At 35.9% G+C, this 22,751-nt stretch overlaps 1 protein-coding gene across 2 annotated transcripts in view; it reads right to left on the bottom strand.

The window, feature by feature from the left end:
- Nucleotides 1–1,068: 1,068 nt before the first annotated feature.
- The window catches only part of LOC131791001 (NACHT, LRR and PYD domains-containing protein 4-like), a 69,840-nt gene continuing 48,157 nt past the window's right edge, over nt 1,069–22,751 (bottom strand). Inside the window, exons 1-14 of one of the 2 annotated variants that reach the window (XM_066170780.1) lie at nt 19,585–19,735; nt 18,722–18,748; nt 17,267–18,422; nt 14,168–14,209; nt 13,722–13,811; nt 12,665–12,748; nt 12,223–12,312; nt 11,383–11,472; nt 10,558–10,647; nt 9,714–9,803; nt 7,389–7,472; nt 6,944–7,033; nt 6,085–6,156; nt 1,069–4,832 (exon numbers count right to left, since the gene is read on the bottom strand). In XM_066170780.1, the coding sequence (XP_066026877.1) occupies nt 1,981–4,832; nt 6,085–6,156; nt 6,944–7,033; nt 7,389–7,472; nt 9,714–9,803; nt 10,558–10,647; nt 11,383–11,472; nt 12,223–12,312; nt 12,665–12,748; nt 13,722–13,811; nt 14,168–14,209; nt 17,267–18,422; nt 18,722–18,739 (4,848 nt within the window). In that variant the 5' untranslated portion in view covers nt 18,740–18,748; nt 19,585–19,735 and the 3' untranslated portion in view covers nt 1,069–1,980. Of the gene's footprint in view, nt 4,833–6,084; nt 6,157–6,943; nt 7,034–7,388; nt 7,473–9,713; nt 9,804–10,557; nt 10,648–11,382; nt 11,473–12,222; nt 12,313–12,664; nt 12,749–13,721; nt 13,812–14,167; nt 14,210–17,266; nt 18,423–18,721; nt 18,749–19,584; nt 19,736–22,751 lie in introns of those variants that run through there. The other variant, XM_066170779.1, reaches the window with a different exon arrangement.

The following is a 22,751-nucleotide window of genomic DNA, read 5'->3' on the forward strand; positions in this document are numbered from 1 at the left end:
AACAGCGAAAACGAAGCCTTTGTTCATGTTGGAATTATAAACTAATGGCCTCTGTTTAAAATAATGTACTGAACGGTGTGCGACGAGGGTAGCTTGTCTCCTATCGAAGGTAGCACACAGTCTGCCGAAAGCTCACTATCACTTACAGATTTTTAGGGTGAGGGAACAGTTGGCATAAAGTGCAATTTAAACTGCAGCATTTAGAAAACGGAACCATTTGATTTCATGAAAGCCGAGATAAAATTCGACCATTGAAAACAATTTTTTTGCCTTCTTTTCTCTTCGCAGACTATGTAACAAGGTCAAAAATCACAGTTTAGTCGTGGCATCGTACGATAGTGAATTCTTCAGGTAAGGAGAGTTACTGAAGGGTAATTGAAAATACACATTGTTAAGGCACAGCAGTTATCTCAACGAAATGTCTCGTTTGTTTCGTCCGAACAGATCAGGACTGCACTGGAACTATTGTGTCCTTGACGAGGGCCACATTATAAAGAATGGTAAAACAAAGGTAGGTTACGTTTTGGTCTCTCCTCTAGAAAGCAAACGTTGAGGAGACCGATGATAATTCCCTGACAGAAAAAAACCGGTGGAGACGAAGATATCGTATATTTGGTATTCTCCATGTGTTATTTCTCTGACAGGATTTAAACAGGTTCTCCTTTTTATTTGTTGCTTGAGAATGATTTCGAATCGTCCGAAATGGAACAGTAGCTATGTAGTCCAGTATTCAAATTAAAGGCGGTCGGTAAGAAGTTCCTACGAGTATCGGCCCCTCTAAGTAGTTAGGACGGAAGCGTAAACAAGCTCGTTGTACTGCATCGTCATTGATGTCAACACGACATAGTGGGCGGTTTAAGCTCCAGGTTTTTTCAATTTGATTTTTTTTTCTTTCCTCCCAGTTTCCTAAAGTCATTAAGCAGCTACGAGCCAGTCATCAACTTATACTCTCGGGAACACCAATCCAGGTACGAATTGAGGGGCTTTTATTAAGCAAATGAAGCTATGCGATTTAAATATGGGAAGATGACGAGTCACTGTTCCCACAGCTATTCCACATGTAGACCTTAAAATCTTCTTCACTTACTTACGAAGAGGAGGATAAATATTTTCTTCTGCCTTGTATAATGTGAGGAAATGTCAACAGCAGCTTCTGTCGAACAGCAAAACGTTGTTCATGTTTCTGAAGTATTCTACGTCACAAGATTAAATATTGAGACAATTGAGACTTGCTCGTTCTAATTTGTCGTTCATTTTTGTTTCATTCTCACCATACTCCTTTGTTATGAGTTATCTTTCCGTACGGTAGCGTAATTTTGTAGTTTTTTGTATTGCTTTACTTCTTCTAGTCTTGCAAGGATTTGATACAGTGCTTTACGTTCATGACATGCTCATGTTTTATTTTCAGAGAAATGTCCTGGAGCTGTGGTCATTGTTTGATTTCTTAATGCCTGGTTTTCTCGGAAGTGAAAAGCAGTTTCAGTCTCGGTTTGGTTTGGTGCTATGGTTAGGGTTAGGGTTAAGGTTAGGGTTAGGTTAGTTAAATCAATACTCGTATATTTTTAAAGAACTAAAAATTTCACACGCCTTACGGGCTCGTGCAATTTGGTTAGCCTTTGAACAGTTCACTTGTGCTAATTTATCCCAATTTGTACTTAAAATCTTGTGATTTTCTTATGAAAATCTATAATTCATAGAAATATCAAGTAACAAATGCATTTTAAGAACAACAAAAAGATAAAGTGTTTGCTATTGGCATTTTAGAAAATAATTCAAATCGTACGCGCGCAGTGATTGGCCATAAAACCATTTTGCATGAGCGTATGTAAACACGGTTTTCGTTCCTCTTTTATCAGTTATTTTATAAAAGAAATGTAAAATGGTTTCCGTGTTTACATAGCCTGATGTAAACACGCGGGAGGTTGGGAGAACACGAGATAAGTGTAGGAAATCACGACGCGAAGCGGAAAGGTTTCCAGCTTATGGATTGTACTCCAAACCTTCTGAGTCTTCTTCAGTCTTTCTGTACCCTAAGATATTCATTGGACGGTCCATAGCGCCATCGGTGATTTGATTGTTCTCCACATAAAGTTTGGTAATTTTACACGTTGGTGCCTGTAATGCTTGACATAGGCTTTCAGCACCGGCATCGGTGATCTGATTATCACCCAGATCAAGTTCGGTGACTTTACATGTTGGTGTCTGTAATGCTTGACATAGACTGCCAACACCAGCATCGCTGATCTCATTACCACCCAGATCAAGTTTGGTGATTTTACATGTTGGTGTCTGTAATGCTTGACCAAGACTGGCAACACCGGCATCGCTGATCTCATTACCACCCAGATCAAGTTTGGTGATTTTACATGTTGGTGTCCGTAATGCTTGACCTAGACTGGCAACACCGGCATCGGTGATCTGATTATGAGCCAGATTAAGTTTGGTGATTTTACATGTTGGTGTCTGTAATGCTTGACCTAGACTGGCAACACCGGCATCGGTGATCTGATTATAAGCCAGATTAAGTTTGGTGATTTTACATGTTGGTGTCTGTAATGCTTGACATAGACTGGCAACACCGGCATCAGTGATCTGATTAAAAGCCAGATAAAGTTCGGTGACTTTACATGTTGGTGTCTGTAATGCTTGACATAGACTGGAAATACCGGCATCGGTGATTTGATTACAAGTCAGATTAAGTTCGGTGAATTTACATGTTGGTGTCTGTAATGGTTGACATAGACTGGCAGCACTAGCATCGGTGATCAGATTAAAACCCAGATCAAGTTTGGTGACTTCAGATGTCGGTGTTTGTAACCCTTGACATAGACTGGCAACACCGGCATCGGTGATCCGAGTATATCTCAGACCAAGTTCGGTGACTTTACATGTTGGTGTCTTTAATGCTTGACATAGACTGGCAACACCGGCATCGGTGATCTGATTATTATCCAGATAAAGTTTGGTGACTTTACATGTTGGTGTCTGTAATGCTTGACATAGACTGGCAACACCGGCATGGGTGATCCGATTATAAGCCAGATAAAGTTCGGTGACTTTACATGATAGTTTCTTTAGTGCTTGACATAGACTGGCAACACCGACATCGGTGATTTGATTAACACTCAGATGTAGTTTGGTGACTTTACATGTTGGTGTCTGTAATGCTTGGCATAGACTGGCAACATCGGCATCGGTGACCGTGCAAGAAGTTAGTTTAAGTGTGGTGATTGTATTCCATTCAGATTCATTCTCTGTACTCAGTGCACCAAAAACATTTAATGCAAAAGACACAGCAGCGCAGTCCACATTTCTTCTTCCGGGTCCAGAATGATCAAAAAATCTATTGCTTATGCAGAATTTGTCGTGAAATCTCTTAACTATTCCCTTGGCAAACTCAATGTCTTCGTATTGTAGGAGACATTTAGAAACTAAAAGCCCCCTTGCAGCTTCATTTGCCATTAAGTCGTCGCTGAGAAATGTGTCGGTAATCAAATTTTCCTCAAATGCATTGTCTTTTTGCTTAGACAAAATACCGGACATAAATGGAACTACTTCTGTAGACACATGTCTGGGGGGGATAGTTCTTGTCTTTACAAACCAACGAGCCGCCAAGTATTCTTGGAGAGTCAAATGTGTAAAACAAAAATGTTTAGTCGTCTCAGAAAAAGATTTTCTGAAAGGAGGACCGCAATGAAGAAGACCGCTTCCACACAGACTTCTTAAGTTCAAAGTTTTCAAGTCCTCTTTAAGGAAAAGAAACTTTCTCTCCTCAAGGAGTTGAGCTGCCAGCTTTGATAATTCATCCAGAGTCTTCTTGAGAGAGGTTTTTTTCTTTGTATCGTGTCTTTGCACGAACATGTTGACCACTCCATCATAAAGGTCACTTGTTTTCACCGGGAGAGGATTATTCTTCTTTGGTTGCTGTAGAGTATATTCAAAGTAGGAGCACATAAGAAAACAAAGCACAGGAATGTGGGCAAAGCTGACAAGATTGACATTCTTTGTAATGTGGTCCATTACAATGTTTTTCATTCGGTCGTTGTTTTTGAAATACTTTCCGATGTATTCTTTTACCTGCGGCTCGGAAAATCCTGTAATTTCAAAGTATCCATCAAAATAGATGTCTTTGGCTTCCATTTCGTCAGATTCGTCGGGTCTTGACGTGATCATGACGACCGAATCTCTCAATATTTTTCCTTTGATAAGCTTGGCACACAGTGCTTCTACTGGCATTTTCTCTCTGGCGTTATTTGGGTACTTTTCATCCCAATCGCTAGCGATGTACTCTCGTCGTGAACACTCGTCATACCCGTCGATGATAACCAAAACTTCTTCGGAATGATGAAGAATGTACTCAAATATAGAGTCGCTGATATTTGAGCGGTCATCTAGCACTGAAGATCGGTTTAAGATATCCTCCAAGGTAACAGGGTCGTCCTCAAGTAGATTAAGCTGACGGAAGGTGAGCAAGTATGCGAACTTAAAATCAGGTACTTCTGCATTTGCTCTGGATCGAAACAATTTGTTGTCAGCCCAATCTCTGATCAGCTTTTGACAAAACAGTGTTTTACCGATGCCTGCCTTTCCAGTGACAAGAACAGATTTTGGATGTTTCCCATCGGTCGAGATGAAAATTTCTTGAGAGCTTTCAATTTGCTTTTCACTGCTTTGACCGTGAAGATCTTCGACTGGTTTTCTATCATGTTGCATGAGAATGTTGGTGAATATGTCATCTGTTCTCATTCTGGACATGGTCGGTGAGGCCTGAGCGAGGTACTCGGTTTGGCTTTTTATTGATTCTTTCAACGCATCGGAGTATTCCGCTACAGCTGAAAAGAAACCGTTACCGGCATTTATTTTCATAAATCCTTTATGTATTAACTTTTCCAATGCTCGACAAAGAGTTATTGATCTGTCTGACTTGTGACGCGATTGATTATCACGCTAGCTGAGTTTTGCTTTAATTAAGTTTTCCCATGAAAAAGTGCGGGTTAATCTTGAATCTTTTCGCAATTAATTGACATCAAATTCTGACAGAGCATTTAGAAAAGCGTAGTAAGAGGTTGGTGTAAAGGTTAAATTATTTCATTTTTAATAATATACATGCCAACATTTCACAATGCTCACTGGCTGAGAACAAGTCAATTAATCCCAAAGAGAGCACAAAGTTAAGATTGAGGACAAAAAGTTGAAATTGAGTGTAGAAAGATGAAAATAATTTGGTTGCCAGGAGAGTCACCAACCGCAACAAAACAAAATGGCGGAGAGGTTAAGAGAAGGTAACATCCTTTTCAATTTAGAATTTGTGACATGTGACAGCAACAGCAAAATTTTCAATAGGTCAAAGAATGCAACATGGTTCTCATCAGTCACGTGGGTGAAAAAATTCATCAACCTGTAAAACGGGTAAAGGTAAAGAATCCGATCCTACCAACGCGTCTTCTTTGGAAAACTTTCACTCACGAGATGAAAATGATAATTTCCATTTGGCCGCCATCTTGTTAGTCGTGTTATTGGAACCCAGTTACTTACCCCGACTGAGCATTAGATGAACATTTCCTATATCTTTTGGTAAGGACACCTTCATATTCTAAACCGACACCCGTCGTCGAGATTTTTAATTTTTATTACCTAGAACACTGCAATTTTATTACGTTGGACAATGACTTTTTCAAACGTGGTGGCTCCAAAAAGAGCCGTTTTTTTGGTGACTGGTAGAAGACCTAGGTCCTAGTATTTCGTTCTCAAAATGGCGGTGATTTAGATTTCTTTTCGAGGGGGGCCTATTAGAAACTGCAAAACCGTAGAAAAAATCATCTACAACCGAAAAAAAAATCGATCAAAACCGAAAACCGCATGCAAAACTGTCAAAACCGATACATTTTCACATCCCAGTTATTGAAACCCTGATCGATCCAATACAGTGGTGACAAGTGTAAATTACATTAATTTCATTACAGAATTTATGAATGCCATGGACTTCGCGTCGGTAGGATCGAATTCGTTACCTTTACCCAATGAGCACCATATTTAAATTACATTAATTTAAAAAAAAAAGTTCAAATTGAGTATTCTGTTCACCTTTCCTTCCCGAAGGCTCTTCTAATTTTTTTTCATGACCAGTGATGGGTACTACAGTGAGGGGTAAAGTACCTAAGGGTAAAAGAGGCAGAGAGAGATCAGCATTAATTCACAGCCTCTCTTCAGATGTTTTGTTGCGATAAGAGGAAATGTGTACAATTATATTAAATAATTGATGCCATGTTATTGTATGAGATGATTCTTCGAACATTTCTCACACAATTGTTACTGTTCACAACAACTTTCCATAATAACTTGATACATTTATAATTTAAAGCATCTATTATGTATTTTAGCACACGCCGACTCATTACCATCTTTAGCTAAAGTAGAGAATGAGACAAGGCCAAATTTAGATTAATCTGTAGTTGACTCTCACCCTGTGGACACCTCACTATTACAGACACCTTGCCACAGCGGACAAGAGCCAACCCCTGGGGAAACACGTAAATAAATGACTGAAATAAACTCCCTTTGAAACAGACTCTTGCTGTTGCTATAAAGTTTTACTTATTTTATCTTTCGCTATAGCAGACACTTAAATACTTCATCCAAAATCCTGACTCACATAACATAAAGCAACTTTATGATAAAGGAAAACAATGAAACCATTCTTCAGTTGGGTGCAAACATTTGAATTTCTATCGTACCCTTTTATTACGGACTCTCGCTATTGCAGACACTATATCACCCCACCCCCCCCACCCCCCTTCCCATGGTGTCTGCAGTAACAGCAGTTGACTGTGCTTGGAAAAGTAACAACTGACATAACTGTTAAAAGAATTTAAGAACATTCTAATTATCACCTAAGAATTTTAATTTTGACTAATCCTTAGCTTCAGGGTCTCTTTTCACTCACCTTTCTTTTCCTGAAGTTTCACAGTGCTGTGTCTTACTTCCAGTTTTCTTTTGTGACCAGAAATGGACAGTAAGGTGGAAGGTGAAGTACCTGAGAGGAAAAGTACAAAGAGCAATTCATGGTGTTACTTTTAATAGCGACATGAAAACAGGTCAGACCAACATGCGATTAACTGACATACCGTGTCACGACGTCACTGTTAGTTGTTTGAGTCATAATTTAAGATCAATATTGAAAACACCCAGTTTATCATTATATACTGTTTCACCAACCCCAGCCTCTACCATCTCAATATTCCCTTATAGCAAAACACAGAGAGAGGGAAAACTAGATTGGGCATAATTGCCTTAACAAAAAAGCATATTTAATAAGAAATAAATGTATTTAAAAGTATTCTTAGATTAGTTTTACCATGAAATTTAATTTAACAGCATCATTTATTCACCTTCCATTCCTTGGAGTTTCATACGTGGCTCTTCTAGTTCTTCTTCGGGATCAAAGGTGGAAGATCCAGGAAGAGGCAACATGCCTAAAAATAAAGTTATACAGAGAGATATTAGCATTTCTACTCATAAATAGTTAGAAACAAGCATACCAACTTGTAGTTAAAGATAGATTTAAAAAAGGTGCTCAAAGCATCTATTTGATATTCACATATATATCTCATGTATATTATCTTAACCCTTTACATCCTAACATCAGTCTGCATATTCTCCACACTGCTCCTTATACATTTCCTAGTGTGCTGAAAAGGAGAATTTGTTTTCCAATCAAAAGTTTCTTTCCCTGTTGACCATGTCCTTTATTCTCATCACCTTAATGTGTGATTCAGGAGTGATATCGTAGGGAGAAATTAGATGCTTTCCGATGCATCACTGCAGCCGAGTTTTGCGGCGCTGTCATCCCGAGCGATCTTCATGTTCCGGTGAATTCGGCTGTCGTTCATTCAAAAAACACTCGCCCTGAACAGTTTGTTTTCTACCTTGTCATGTGAAAAAACTCGCGTGTTTTTATGAGCCATAATTCGGCTGAAGTTCACTGAACATTTCACTTCAAGATTCTGTATTAGAGACTTAAAAACTTCAGGCAAAAGTGTTAAATTCGACTTACCGAACTATTTTAGTTTGTAAACTATCGCAGAAGGTGAACTTTGATGGTTTTTTAACTTTGATGGTTTGACACTTTTGACAGCTTTAGTCTTGTACAGCCAATCAGATTATTTGAATCATTCCAACAGGGATTCTGATTGGCTTATTGTAGCGTGCTTTATGAGAGTATAGAGCATGCTGACAACACTGTTGTTCGCTTTGGAAATAACATTTGTTTTGAAAATTGAAAGTAATGCTCGGGGAATTTAATGGATTCTTTATTATAAAAGAAAGATAACTAGAAGTGGGAAGAAACACTCGACTACGTCTCGTGTTTCTCCCTACACTTCATTCGTGCTCTAGCCGCTTCCTGCGTGCTTTATAACAGAACAGAGCACAGCCAAGGCTTCTCTATTTGTTAAATAAGTACATGAGATTTATCCAAAATACATCACCAATGTCAGTTTTTCAATACATAATTTATGGTTAAGGTTGGGAATCCCTTCATTATACTATTATTATAATATTATTATGATTATGTGTTAAAGATATCGAACAAAGAACAGCCTTTTTTGTTGATTAGATCAATTGCCAATTACTTTAATTTGCGTGCCTAGTTACGATCTTAGTTACAATGTTTATCTTTTTCCCTATTGGTTTGAAATCGGATATTTTAGCGTCACCACGCGCATATAAAAGCTAAATTAGCGTCCCTATAAGCCAGAGTTTCGCAAGATTTCACCTTGAACAGCAATAACTTCGTCTTTCGTTCCAAACCTTTGGCACAAGCGGGACCGATATGTAAGTGATTTTGTTAGTTTTATTTCAATATGTTTAAGTTTAGTTTTTCACCTTGGGCGATAGCGCACATATGTACTGTGTTGTACAACAGTACAACTAATTATCTTGAAATCAAAGGAGTATTTTGAAATAACTAGACGCTCACAAAGTAACGCCCACATTTTAGTCTTTGGGCTGTTAATCAGCCGCAAATGGTCATTGTGCAGCCGATCTTTGAATCTCGAGTAGTTTTAATTTAGCCTTTTATGATTTGTTTATGTTAATTCACGTTGATTGTTGTTATTTTAATCGCGTTATCGACATAAGCACTTAAAGCGTTTCTTTCATGCCTTTCGCACCAATTCAATTAGATTCATGCTTTCGTTATAATATTATTGCAATTTCAGTTTACGATCGTGATCGTGACCGTGATCTAAATAAACACCGTTGATAGTCATCTTGGTTTTCGTGGTTTCATTACGACCGGTAAAATAGTTCCCACATCAGCGACACTTAGAAAACACGCATAGCGACACCCCTCGAAGTTTCCTCTTTCGTCGCAAGCGTCACATTATGATTATAATTATTATTATTATTATTATCATTTTATTATTATTAAAACTCTTTTACCATCTACTGCCACTAATCTTAACATAAATAAATAAATTGGGTTTTAATTCCTCTCAAAGTAATCTTTTTAATGAAGAACTGAAAGTATTTCAAATAAGTGTCAGTTTAGTTTTACCCTATAGACCTAGCAACCTTAAATGTTTAATCCCAAAAGCACATTTCTTTACACTTGACATCATAGCTGAACACACTGAACATATTCACTTAAGAAATTAATTCAAACTGAGCTTCCTCTTCACCTTTTCTTGGCTTCAAGGTCTCTTTTCACTCACCTTTCTTTTCCTGAAGTTTCACAGTGCTGTGCCTTACTTCCAGTTTTCTTTTGTGACCAGAAGTGGACAGTAAGGTGGAAGGTGAAGTACCTGAGAGGAAACGTACAAAGAGCAATTCATGGTGTTACTTTTAATGGCAACATGAAAACAGATCATATTAGCATGATCTTACTGTGTGATTCAGGAGTGATATTGTAGGGAGAAATTAGATGCTGGTCACTCTTAGGGTTTATTCCACAAACCAACTCAAATTCCTTTTACATAAGTAGAGAATCAGGCACAACCATATCTGGAATAATTTTCATTATTTTACATTATTTACAGCAATATCTGTATTCATGGTGTTACTTTTCTTGGAGAAATAATAATTAACACAGCAAACCAACATGTGACCATATGTATATAAGTGTACGAGATTTATCCAAAATACACCACCAATGTCAGTTTTTCAATACATAATTTATGATTAAGGTTGGGAAAAAAACCTTCATTATACTATTATTATACTATTATTATGATTATGATTATAATTATTATTATTATCATTTTATTATTATTAAAACTGTTTTACCATCTACTGCCACTGATCTAAACATAAATAAATAAATTGGCTTTTAATTCCTCTCAAATTAATCTTTTTAATGAAGAACTGAAAGTATTTCGAATAATTGTCAGTTTAGTTTTACCCTTCAGACCCTAGCAACCTTAAATGTTTAATCCCAAAAGCACACTTGTTTACACTTGACATCATGGCTGAACACACTGAACATATTCACTTAAGAAATTAATTCAAACTGAGCTTCCTCTTCACCTTTCCTTGGCTTCAAGGTCTCTTTTCACTCACCTTTCTTTTCCTGAAATTTCACAGTGCTCTGCCTTACTTCCTGTTTTCTTTTGTGACCAGAAGTGGACAGTAAGGTGGAGGGTGAATTACCTGAGAGGAAAAGTACAAAGAGCATTTCATGGTGTTACTTTTAATGGCAACATGAAAACAGATCAAATTAACATGACCTTAATGTGTGATTCAGGAGAAATTAGATGCTGGTCACTCTTAGGGTATAAAGGGTTTATTCCACAAACCAACTCAAATTACTTTCACATAAGTAGAGTATCAGGCACAATCATGTCTGGAATAATTTACATTATTTTACATTATTTACAGAAATACATGTATTCATGGGGTTTCTTTTCTTTGAGAAATAATAATTAACACAGCAAACCAACATATGACCATCTGTATATAAGTGCACGAGATTTATCCAAAATACATCACCAATGTCAGTTTTTCAATACATAATTTCTGATTAAGGTTGGGAAAAACCTTCATTATACTATTATTATGATTATGATTATGATTATAATAATTATTATTATCATTTTATTATTATTAAAACTATTTTACCATCTATACTGCCACTGATCTAAACATAAATAAATAAATTGGCTTTTAATTCCTCTCAAATTAATCTTTTTAATGAAGAACTGAAAGTATTTCAAATAATTGTCAGTTTAGTTTTACCCTATAGACCCTAGCAACCTTAAATGCTTAATCCCAAAAGCACACTTTTTTACACTTGACATCATGGCTGAACACACTGAACATATTCACTTAAGAAATTAATTCAAACTGAGCTTCCTTTCATTGGCTTCAAGGTCTCTTTTCACTTACCTTTCATTTTCTGAAGTTTCACAGTGCTGTGCCTTCCTTCCAGTTTTCTTTTGCGACCAGAAGTGGACAGTAAGGTGGAGGGTGAAGTACCTGAGAGGAAAAGTACAAAGAGCAATTCATGGTGTTACTTTTAATGGCAACATGAAAACAGATCATATTAACATGACCTTAATGTGTGATTCAGGAGTGATATTGTATGGAGAAATTAGATGCTGGTCACTCTTAGGGTTTATTCCACAAACCAACTCAAATTCCTTTCACATAAGAGAATCAGGCACAATCATATCTGGAATAATTTTCATTATTTTACATTTTGTACAGCAATACATGTATTCATGGTGTTACTTTTCTTGGAGAAATAATAATTAACACAGCAAACCAACATGTGACCATCTGTATATACGTGCATGAAATTTATCCAAAATACATCACCAATGTCAGTTTTTCAACACAGAATTTATGATTAAAGTTGGGAAAAAACCTTCTTTTTACTATTATTATACTATTATTATGATTATGATCATGATTATAATTATTATTATTATCATTTTATTATTATTAAAACTATTTTACCGTCTACTGCCACTGATCTAAACAAATAAATTGGCTTTCAATTCCTCTCAAATTAATCTTTTTAATGAAGAACTGAAAGTATTTCGAATAATTGTCAGTTTAGTTTTACCCTTCAGACCCTAGAAACCTTAAATGTTTAATCCCAAAAGCACACTTGTTTACACTTGACATCATGGCTAAACACACTTAACATATTCACTTAAGAAATTAATTCAAACTGAGCTTCCTCTTCACCTTTCCTTGGCTTCAAGGTCTCTTTTCACTCACCTTTCTTTTCCTGAAGTTTCACAGGGCTCTGCCTTACTTCCTGTTTTCTTTTGTGACCAGAAGTGGACAGTAAGGTGGAGGGTGAATTACCTGAGAGGAAAAGTACAAAGACCAATTCATGGTGTTACTTTTAATTGCAACACGAAAACAGGTCAAATCAACATGCGATTAACTGACATACCGTGTCACTATCAGTTGTTTGAGTCATAATTTAAGATCAACATTGAAAACACCCAGTTTATCATTATATACTGTTTCTGTCACCAACCCCAGCCTCTACCATCTTAATATATTTCCTTATAGCAAAACACAGAGGGAGGGAAAACTAAATTGGGCATAATTGACTTTAAAAAAAACCTTTTTGATGAGAACTAAATGTATTTAAAAGTATTCCTAGATTAGTTTTACCATGAAATTTAATTTAACAGCATCATTTATTCACCTTCCATTCTTTGGAGTTTCAAATGTGGCTCTTCTAGTTGTTCTTCAGGATCAAAGGTGGAAGATCCAGGAAGAGGCAACATGCCTAAAAATAAAGTTATACAGAGAGATATGAGCATTTCTACTGATAAGTAGTCAGAAACAAGCATACCAACTTGTAGTTAAAGATAGATTTAAAAAAGGTGCTCAAAGCATCTATTTGATATTCACATATATATCTCATGTATATTGTCTTAACCCTTTACATCCTAACATCAGTCTGCATATTCTCCACACTGCTCCTTATACATTTCCTACTGTGCTGAAAAGGAGAATTTGTTTGCCAATCAAAAGTTTCCTTCTCTTTTGACCATGTCCTTTATTCTCATCACCTTAATGTGTGATTCAAGAGTGATATTGTGGGGAGAAATTTGATGCTGGTCACTCTTAGGGTTTAAAGGGTTTATTCCACAAACCAACTCAAATTCCTTTCACATAAGTAGAGTATCAGGCACAATCATATCTGGAATAATTTACAATTTTTTACAGCAATAAATGTATTCATGGGGTTACTTTTCTTTCAGAAATAATAATTAACACAGCAAACCAACATGTGACCATATGTATATAAGTGCATGAAATTTATCCAAAATACATCACCAATGTCAGTTTTTCAATACATAGTTTATGATTAAGGTTAGGAAAAAACCTTCATTATACTATTTTTATACTATTATGATTATGATTATGGTTATAATTATTCTTAATATCATTTTATTACTATCAAAACTGTTTCACCATCTCCAGCAACTGATCTTAACATTCCTTGAGCGAAAAATAAATTGGGTTTTAATTTCTTTCAAATGAATCTTTTTGATGAAGAACTGAAAGTATTTCAAATAATTGTCAGTTCAGTTTTACCCTACAGACACTAGCAACCTTAAATGTTTAATCCCAAAAGCACACTTCTTTACACTTGACATCATAGCTGAACACACTCAACATATTCACTTTAGAAATTAATACAAACTGAGCTTCCTCTTCACCTTTCCTCGGCTTCAAGGTCTCTTTTCACTCACCTTTCTTTTCCTGAAGTTTCACAGTGCTGTGCCTTACTTCCAGTTTTCTTTTGTGACCAGAAGTGGACAGTAAGGTGGAGGGTGAAGTACCTGAGAGGAAAAGTACAAAGAGCAATTCATGGTGTTACTTTTAATAGCAACATGAAAACTGGTCAAATCAACATGCGATTAACTGACATACCGTGTCACTATGTCACTATCGGTTGTTTGAATCATAATTTAAGATCAACATTGAAAACACCTAGTTTATCATTAAATACTGTTTCACCAACCCCAGCCTCGACCATCTTAATATATTTCTTTATAGAAAAACACAGAGTGAGGAAAAACTAAATTGGGCATAATTGCCTTTAAAAAAAACATTTTTAAAGAGAATTAAATGTACTTAAAAGTATTCTTAGATTAGTTTTACCATGAAATTTAATTTAACAGCACCATTTATTCACCTTCCATTCTTTGGTGTTTCAAATGTGGCTCTTCTAGTTGTTCTTCAGGATCAAAGGTGGAAGATCCAGGAAAAGGCGACATGCCGAAAAATAAAGTTATACAGAGAGATATGAGCATTTCTACTGATAAATAGTTAGAAACAAGCATACCAACTTGTAGTAACAGATAGATTTAAAAAAGGTGTTCAAAACATCTATTTGATATTCGCATATGTATCTCATGTATATTGTCTTAACCCTTTACATCCACACTGCTCCTTATACATTTCCTAGTGTGCTGAAAAGGTGAATTTGTTTGCCAATGAATTTTCTTTCCCTGTTGACCATGTCCTTTATTCTCATCGCCTTAATGTGTGATTCAGGAGTGATATTGTAGGGAGAAATTAGATGCTGGTCACTCTTAGGGTTTATTCCACAAACCAACTCAAATTCCTTTCACATAAGTAGAGTATCAGGCACAATCATATCTGGAATAATTTTCATTATTTTATATTATTTACAGCAATACATGTATTCATGGTGTTACTTTTATTTGAGAAAATAATTAACACAGCAAACCAACATGTGACCATCTGTATATAAGTGCATGAAATGTATCCAAAATACGTCACCAATGTCAGTTTTTCAATACAAAATTTATAGTTAAGGTTGGAAAAAACCTTCATTATACTGTTATTGTACTATTCTTATAATTATGATGATAGGTGTTGCGTGATGAGACCAAATAACAGTTGCAAAAGAGACCACGCTTACTGCTGTTCCTCTAACAGAGAAAAAATTAAACTTATTTGTCAACAGTTAGTGACTCCAAAAATAGAATTCCATCAAATTTTACTGGGAAAAGCATACAGAAACTCTGTTGTACCTCCAATAAAACCTAACCAAAGATATATTGCAATCTCAGATAAGTGAAGATACAACCACCAAGAGAAATGGATAATATTTCAAAGAGGGCTCCTTGATTGGTTGTTGCCTATCTGGACTTTGCTGTCTGTGTGTGAAATACGTGATAAAATGCAGGTTGTTTACAAGGAATTGACATGCGACATGGGAGAATTGTGTGGAAAGTTGGGGTTGGACAATGCAGGTGGAATAAGTGATGAAATGAAGTAAAAATTGTACTTCAAACCCACTGGAACCATTAATATCCCATTAAGCTTCAAACACATTGGATGATAATCTTCTTGCAGGTCCTCATTTTCAAAGGGCTTCTACACCAGTGTTCCTTCATAGCAAATCGCACAGTAATCTTCCAATTGAATAGTACCCCTGCAGTATACAAACTGTTATTACTGTTAACTCTTTAACTCCCATAAGTGACCAAAACGGAATTTCTCCTTACAATATCAACCAGGTAAGTGATGAAAAAAAAGAAAAATATCAATTTGGGGATAATTAGTTGATCCAATACTAAATTCTCTGCACTAACATTATAAGAATTGTATGGTTGACAGTAAGGAGAATTACAAATCTGATCTGGGAGTTAAAGGGTTAAGGGCAATTCCATGTTACAGACTTTACATTCAGAGACCAATTTTTTGGAAACTAATTTCCTTAACAAACTTATTTTGCACAGTTTTTAATTAATAATTCAAACATTCCTCACAGGGTAATTGACTATCAGCAGAGGAAAAATTTTCCTTTCTTTTAACAAAGGCTGCCAATATTTTTGTGTGAAACTCTATTACGGACATTACAAAAAAAATCAACCTACAATTTAATGTGTTCACTTGACATCTACTTTCCTGTGAGTTAACTATTTAGACAAATATCATTTCATAATAATAAGAACAAAGCTGCTTCATAGCTCTTTAAAATCTAGTTATATCAATTCCTTTATTCTGTAATTATATTTTCAGCTTGTGGTTAAAACATTACACAATTTTTGTTATGGACATTACACTGGGAAACTGAATTCGAACTGCATGAATTGACAATTTTCTCTGTAGTATGAGGACAGTCATTACCAGTGCAACGGCCTTTGAAAGTTCAAGTAAGCTACATTTCTGAAACATTTTTTTAATTTTTATCTTCAGATATTTTAAAAGAAGGTACTGACTATTAACATGATATATCTTTCATTAAACTTGTTTCACAAATAGACTTAAACTTTTTGAAAATTTATACACCTCATGTCACCATGGTGTTGCAACTGTTCTTATGGTTATTGTTATTAGTGTTTAGTTAAAAGCACTGTAAACTTGGATGTGATTTTTTGTTCAATTTGAACAAACTGGTTTTCATGAAGTAGTTATTTCTTCCAAAAGAATTACTATAATAAAAGTCATTCAGTCATAATGTCCATAATGTAATTTCTGTAATGTTGTGTCCATAATGTAATGTCTGTAACATAAAGAAGGCTTTATTTTTTGCGGTGTTTTTCCGGGATTTTGATAATTTACAGCACTTATTATTATAATAAATTTTGGCCCCTAAAAACTGGAAAAGGAGCCAAGCTTACAAAAACAGCTGGTTTTTATTTTCAGAGAAAACAAAATAAATTGGTTTTCTTTACAGACATTACGTAGTCTGTAACAAAATGGTTACTTGCTCTCATTTACGAAGTACATCCATTTTGGAAAAAACACTTATCAGCAAGTTCACCTTTGTATTGAGTTCAAAATGTTTTGTTCCCCTGGTGAGATTTTGGGAATAAATGTGTCTTAATAAAATCATTTTAAATCTCACAGCATGCCACATATTTTCACACACTTCTCATTGGAAAAAAATAAACAGCAACTCTGCCATTTCCTGCAAAACCAAATTTCAGATTTTTTTTTTTAAACAATTTAGGGTCTCCTCACTCCAAAAGTCCATCATTGGGCTAGATAAGAAATAATTATTTTAAATTTCACCATTTAAGTGGTTCCTAAAATAGAATGGCCCTTAACAACAATGGCTATTACCATTTATGGCCTTGGATTACCAATCTTCCTAAATGTATTTATTTGTAACATTCCATAAGACTACTGCCTTATTGCATTTAGAAACAACTGCTAACCTGTAAATTGAATATTTAACACAGGACATGTTGCCTTTATCATTATTTCAAATTTAATTAAAACTTCTGCATTTCCAATGCAAGGTGAGAAAACTTACCACGTGCAAGATTGTACATCTTTTCAACAAGGAAATCACAAGGCTCCGCCCAGCTGAACTTCTGCAAATAGTTTTCACGAAGAATCTTAGCCTCTGCAAGTCGTACGTTCCTTTTTTTCTTACGCACAGCCTTTATTGCTCTGGCCCAGTCTGCAGGATTCTCTGAATCCACTATACACTGTGGCCCAGTAGGCACTTCCCTTAAGGCTTCTGCAATTCCTGAGTTACCACTGACAAGTACAGGAAGACCAGCAGATATGGCTTTAAGAGCGCTCAACCCGAATCCCTCAGTTTTTGAAGGCAATATAGCAATATCCACCATAGAGAATAAGTCGGCTAATGTTTTCCTGTTTTCATCAAAGCTGCAGATAAGTAGCTGATTACGACCAATACCACACTGAAGTAACTTGTGTTTCAATTCATCTTCCTTTCCTCTCTGTTTGGAGGCAAACTTGAGTTGGTAAGGTTCACTCTTCAGGTTAGCGATGGCTTCCGCTGCAATGCCGTATCCCTTGACATCAAAATCGTCACTATCACCACTCTCAATTACCAAGACACTAAAAATTCTTCCTTCGTCGCTTGCTTGCTGCACATCTGAAAATTCAGAGAAAATGCTTGGCGTCAGATTGAAAACATCTTTTTTTCTGAGTTGGCGCTTATATCCATCAGTCAGCTTGGGGCCAATTGTTACAACTTGATCAGCCATTTCACATAGTTCTTTTTCCATTTGTTGCATTTGTTGACCTTCAGAAATACTTTTGTACATGCCAATTTCTTCAGGGGCAGTAGAGACTACTTGAATCCACTTGCAATTACTGTAATTTGGATTTCTCTTTATGAGTGGAATATGCTGACCAAGAGCTACTCCATGCCCTAGAACACAATCCATAGCATGGCCATCAGGTACAGAGGCTAGCCAAAGAACTGGTTTTGAACCAGGCAGTTTAACTGCTTCAATCAGTTTAACATTGTAATTATCAGCATCTTTCTTTTCCTCCTCACTACACTGAGGTAAGAAGACACTGACTTCCACATTGGGATGCTTAGCCATTTGTATTGCTAGCTCTCTGTTGATGGTTGTCAGGTCTCCATAGCTTGAAGTTCTCCATTCAGCACTCAAAAGGGTTACTCTCAGTTTCCTTTCCCCAGTGTCTTTCTGTAAACACAAGAAATTAAATTAGAGTTATGAAAATAATAAAAACTCATTTCATGAATTATTTTACTCTCTTATAAAATTTTTTTATTATATCGATATCTTACTTGGTAAATACCAGTATTATGTAATTATAAAGTTTTGTATCTACAGGCATGTAATTTTTTCCTGAAGTGAGAGAGTTGGTAGGGATGCAATGATAATAGTGAAGTTTCCTTAGAATGAAATGACACCAAAGTACAAGTACAAAAAACAACTCGGTCGCAGCTGTGATTTTCAAAAGCAGTTTTTTGATATCCTACCTTTAATTGTCTCGACATCACAGGAACCTTAAAATAAAAACGAAAACAACATGAATTCCTTTTATTACTTATTCACTAAAAATGCCTTAAATTACTACCGTATTAAATGACAACTTGAAATTACTGTTGCTGGCATATCATCGCATAGATGAGTAATCATATTGCCTTTTTGATCAAGTGAAATTTAATCGACGAAATGTATCATTAAAAAAAAAATTCTTCCTCCTGATTAGCAAAGAGAAATGAACTTTTCCGCTTACAATGCAGAGGAGACGTACTTCAGTGCTAAAAAGAGGTTATTTTAAAAGTGCTTAAAATTTGACGAATTGTTTAGCGATTACATGCAGGGTTAATGAACAAATTATTGTGCACGCGATTCCCGTAAATAATTATTAAAAGCTATCATATGGTTTTATCATGAATACTATTTATCAATATGTAATCATCAGATTTTTGTCGTGAAATATGGAATAAATAGGCACTCCTAAATTTGGTCAGACTACAAAATGCATCTGCCTTATGACAAAATCTTTGGCGAAAGACATCCGCGAAGACCCTAGTATACCCTTAAAGATCCAGACAATGTTACACGATTTGGAATTATGGTTCAGTCTACTGTTCGTACATATGCGATGTCGTTTGACTTAAAATCCAAATCAGGGGCTTTTAATTGGTTTACTGAGACATCATTATACCAGAATTAGTCAACTCTATTGTCGCTTACAGTGTTACAGGGAAATTTTTTTGGAGTGTAAACTCGCTGAATTTGAACAGAAATGCGATAAATACATGACAAACTACGAAACACCAGCACTTAGTCGGATAACAAATGTACACGAAATAATACACACAAGTAGTCTTACCTATACGCTGTAAACGGCTATAAACGGAGTCACATTTGCTGCTACAGGAAAGTATTTTGAAACTTAACCGCCAATGTCACGGTGGATGACAGTGTTGAATCTTTCCTCGCTATATTTCTTGAATGAGTTGGTAACAATCGAATTATCTCAGATCCAAACCAACTGGAGCTTTTTTAGTTGTAAGCGATGAAGCGTTAAGCGGCGACGTGTACAGAATAATAAAGAAATACTATTTTTTTTACATTCCTTTGGTAAGGTGTGGCATGAGAAACAGGTTTACTGATGCTAAAAACTTTTTTCCAGTTCAGATAAACACAATCAAATGTTGATTATGTTATGTGTTCGGGTTAGAGAATGAGATCCTACAAAGGATTGTTGTCGATGACAATGAATAACGTTTCAACGCCAGAGAGAAAGCTCTTTTTCCAGAACATTCTGGAAATTAAACGAAGCGTGACATTAAGTGGCGATCATAGAACACATTTACTTAGGCGAAATGAGTTTCTTGTCACAACCTTACGATATCTTGGATTGCTTTATCTATAAAACAATTAATTATGGAAAGGTATCCACGTTCTTCTCGCTGGATAAAAGCAAGATCTGAGCGGTGTAATTTCTGGTTAGTTCATTCAACCGCCAAGTGATTTTGCACGGTCAGTCAGATTACAACCATCCAAAGAATTTTTAACAACCTCGGAATAGATTCAATGGGAACATTTGTCTCAATCATATAAACGTAAACAACTGCTCTGATGAAGATATGGGCAAAAAGGTTCACACACTTGGCTTCAATTATTTACCGGATTCCCCGGGTTTTTAATTATCTTTTGAGGCTGACTGTGAACCTGTTGGCTGAATCAGCCATAAATCATAACTCTCTAAAAGAAAAAAAAAATTGTCATTTTGAATTTTTAACGTGTCGCCTAACTCCAGTATAGCTGCAGGCAAAATTGTGAGAAAATCGGTTCGCAAGGGAAGGCGTTCCTCGTACAGATTTCCCCGTTGGCATTTTTTGACGCATTAGCCACTCGCTTGCCATTTTCTTCATCTCATCTCTAAAATCCACACCTAATTTTGGACTTGGCTTCGATGTTGTAGTATAATTAAGCCCCGCTTCAATGCCGAGGTCAAGAATTGGTGACATTTGTTCAAAAGTCAGGCTTGAATGCCAAATAATGACTGGATACTCAGGATGTGTTTATAATCTCTTACGCGGCGAAGAGTTAACCCCAGCATAACTTATGCGAGCAGCGTTGAGTTTTAAATGGAAACTTAAATCATTTACCGTCGAGGTTTCCTTTCTTGGACCACGTAAACGTTGATGATTTCACGTTGTTGTTTTGCATAGGACGGCTAAGAAATGCAAACAGTTTTAAAACGCACGTGCTGGCTTTTGTTTTGCTATTGTTTTGCCACGTTCTCGTTACCGTCGCCGTCGTGGTTTGCTAAAAGTCCTTATTATTAATTATAGCTGCAGGAAACTACAGCAATCACATATATAATACTCAGATGATTCTCATCCTAATCACGTCTCAAATTATTTGATTAGGATTTTTTATCACCCCTGACATAAGAAACTAATTATTTTAGGCCTAACTTGCCGCAAAGCAATAAGTTGAACGGACAATTTTGCAATGAATTTGAAAAGAAGATATAGTCAAGGTGTAATCATAACAAAAAAAATTGAAGATGAATTTAATTGGCATACGATTTCATAATGTTAGAAATATTCAAAATGTCGTGCCTCTAAGAATGTATTTACTAAAAGGACCGTGAGCGTGAAACAAGGCAACCAGAGTTTTTCGCCCGGAAACCATTGCTATGAAATGTTCTTAATACTTTTATCAAAAGTCTCGTTAAAGTAATTTATATTTACGTTGTTTTGTACGTGATCAGGAATCTCTGGATTTTGCCCAAAAGTGGGAAAAGTTTCGTATTTGTTTCTTGTTTCAGAGATTTTTCCGGTCAAACGAAATTAAATATGATGTCGAGGAAAATGTAAACGCGTCAAGATTTTAAAGGTGTGACGCTTGCGACGAAAGACGAAACTTCGAGGGGTGTCGCTAGGCGTGTTTTCTAAGTGTCGCTGATGTGGGGATTATTTTACCGGCCGTAGTGAAACCACGAAAACCAAGATGACGATTAACGGTGTTTATTTAGATCACGATCACGATCGTAAACTGAAATTACAATAATATTATAACGAATGCATGAATCTACTTGAATCGGTGCGAAAGGTATGAAAGAAACGCTTTACGTGCCTATGACGATAACGCGATTAAAATAACAACAATTAACGTGAATTAACATAAACAAATCATAAAAGGCTAAATTAAAACTACTCGAGATTCAAAGATCGGCTACACGATGACCATTTGCGGCTGATTAACAGCCCAAAGACTAAAATGTGGGCGTTGCTGTGTGAGCGTCTAGTTATTTCAAATACTCCTTTGATTTCAAGATAATTAGTTGTACTATTGTACAACACAGTACATATGTGCGCTATCACCCAAGGTAAAAAACTAAACTTAAACACATTGAAATAAAACTAACAAAATCACTTACATATCGGTCCTGCTTGTGCCAAAGGTTTGGAACAAAAGAACGAAGGTACTGCTGTTCAAGGCGAAATCTTGCGAAACTCTGGCTTAAAGGGACGCTAACTTAGCTTTTATTTGCGTGTGGTGACGCTGAAAGATCCGATTACAAACCAATAGGAAAAAGATAAACATTGTAACTATGATCGTAACTAGGCACACAAAGTAATTGATAATTGATCTAATAAAAAAAACTGTTCTTTTGTTCAATATCCTTAACAAAAGGAAAGAGGAAATTGTCACATAAAAGAGTGAAGAAACTAACGAAAAAGTATGAGTAAAATTAGTGAACTTGCCGTGTGTTTTTTATTGACTAAATTTTGTAACAAAAAAATGACCGAAGAATTTATTATAGCTGGCAAAACGCGCGGCGAGAAAGGAAGTATTGTTAAAAGTTAGGTTTACCATACTGGTTGTTATCATGATATTGGTAACGTGCATCTATGACGTTTTCAAATCTTTTTGAAAAGAACATTCTGTATGTGTGAAATTTAAACTCAAGTTTAATTTCGGACACCAGGAGAGACACTGTTTTTGTTTGTGATCCAGATCAAATTCCCGCTTACGAAA

This window comes from Pocillopora verrucosa, chromosome 8 (assembly GCF_036669915.1).
Source record: "Pocillopora verrucosa isolate sample1 chromosome 8, ASM3666991v2, whole genome shotgun sequence".
Taxonomy (NCBI): Eukaryota; Metazoa; Cnidaria; class Anthozoa; order Scleractinia; family Pocilloporidae; genus Pocillopora; species Pocillopora verrucosa.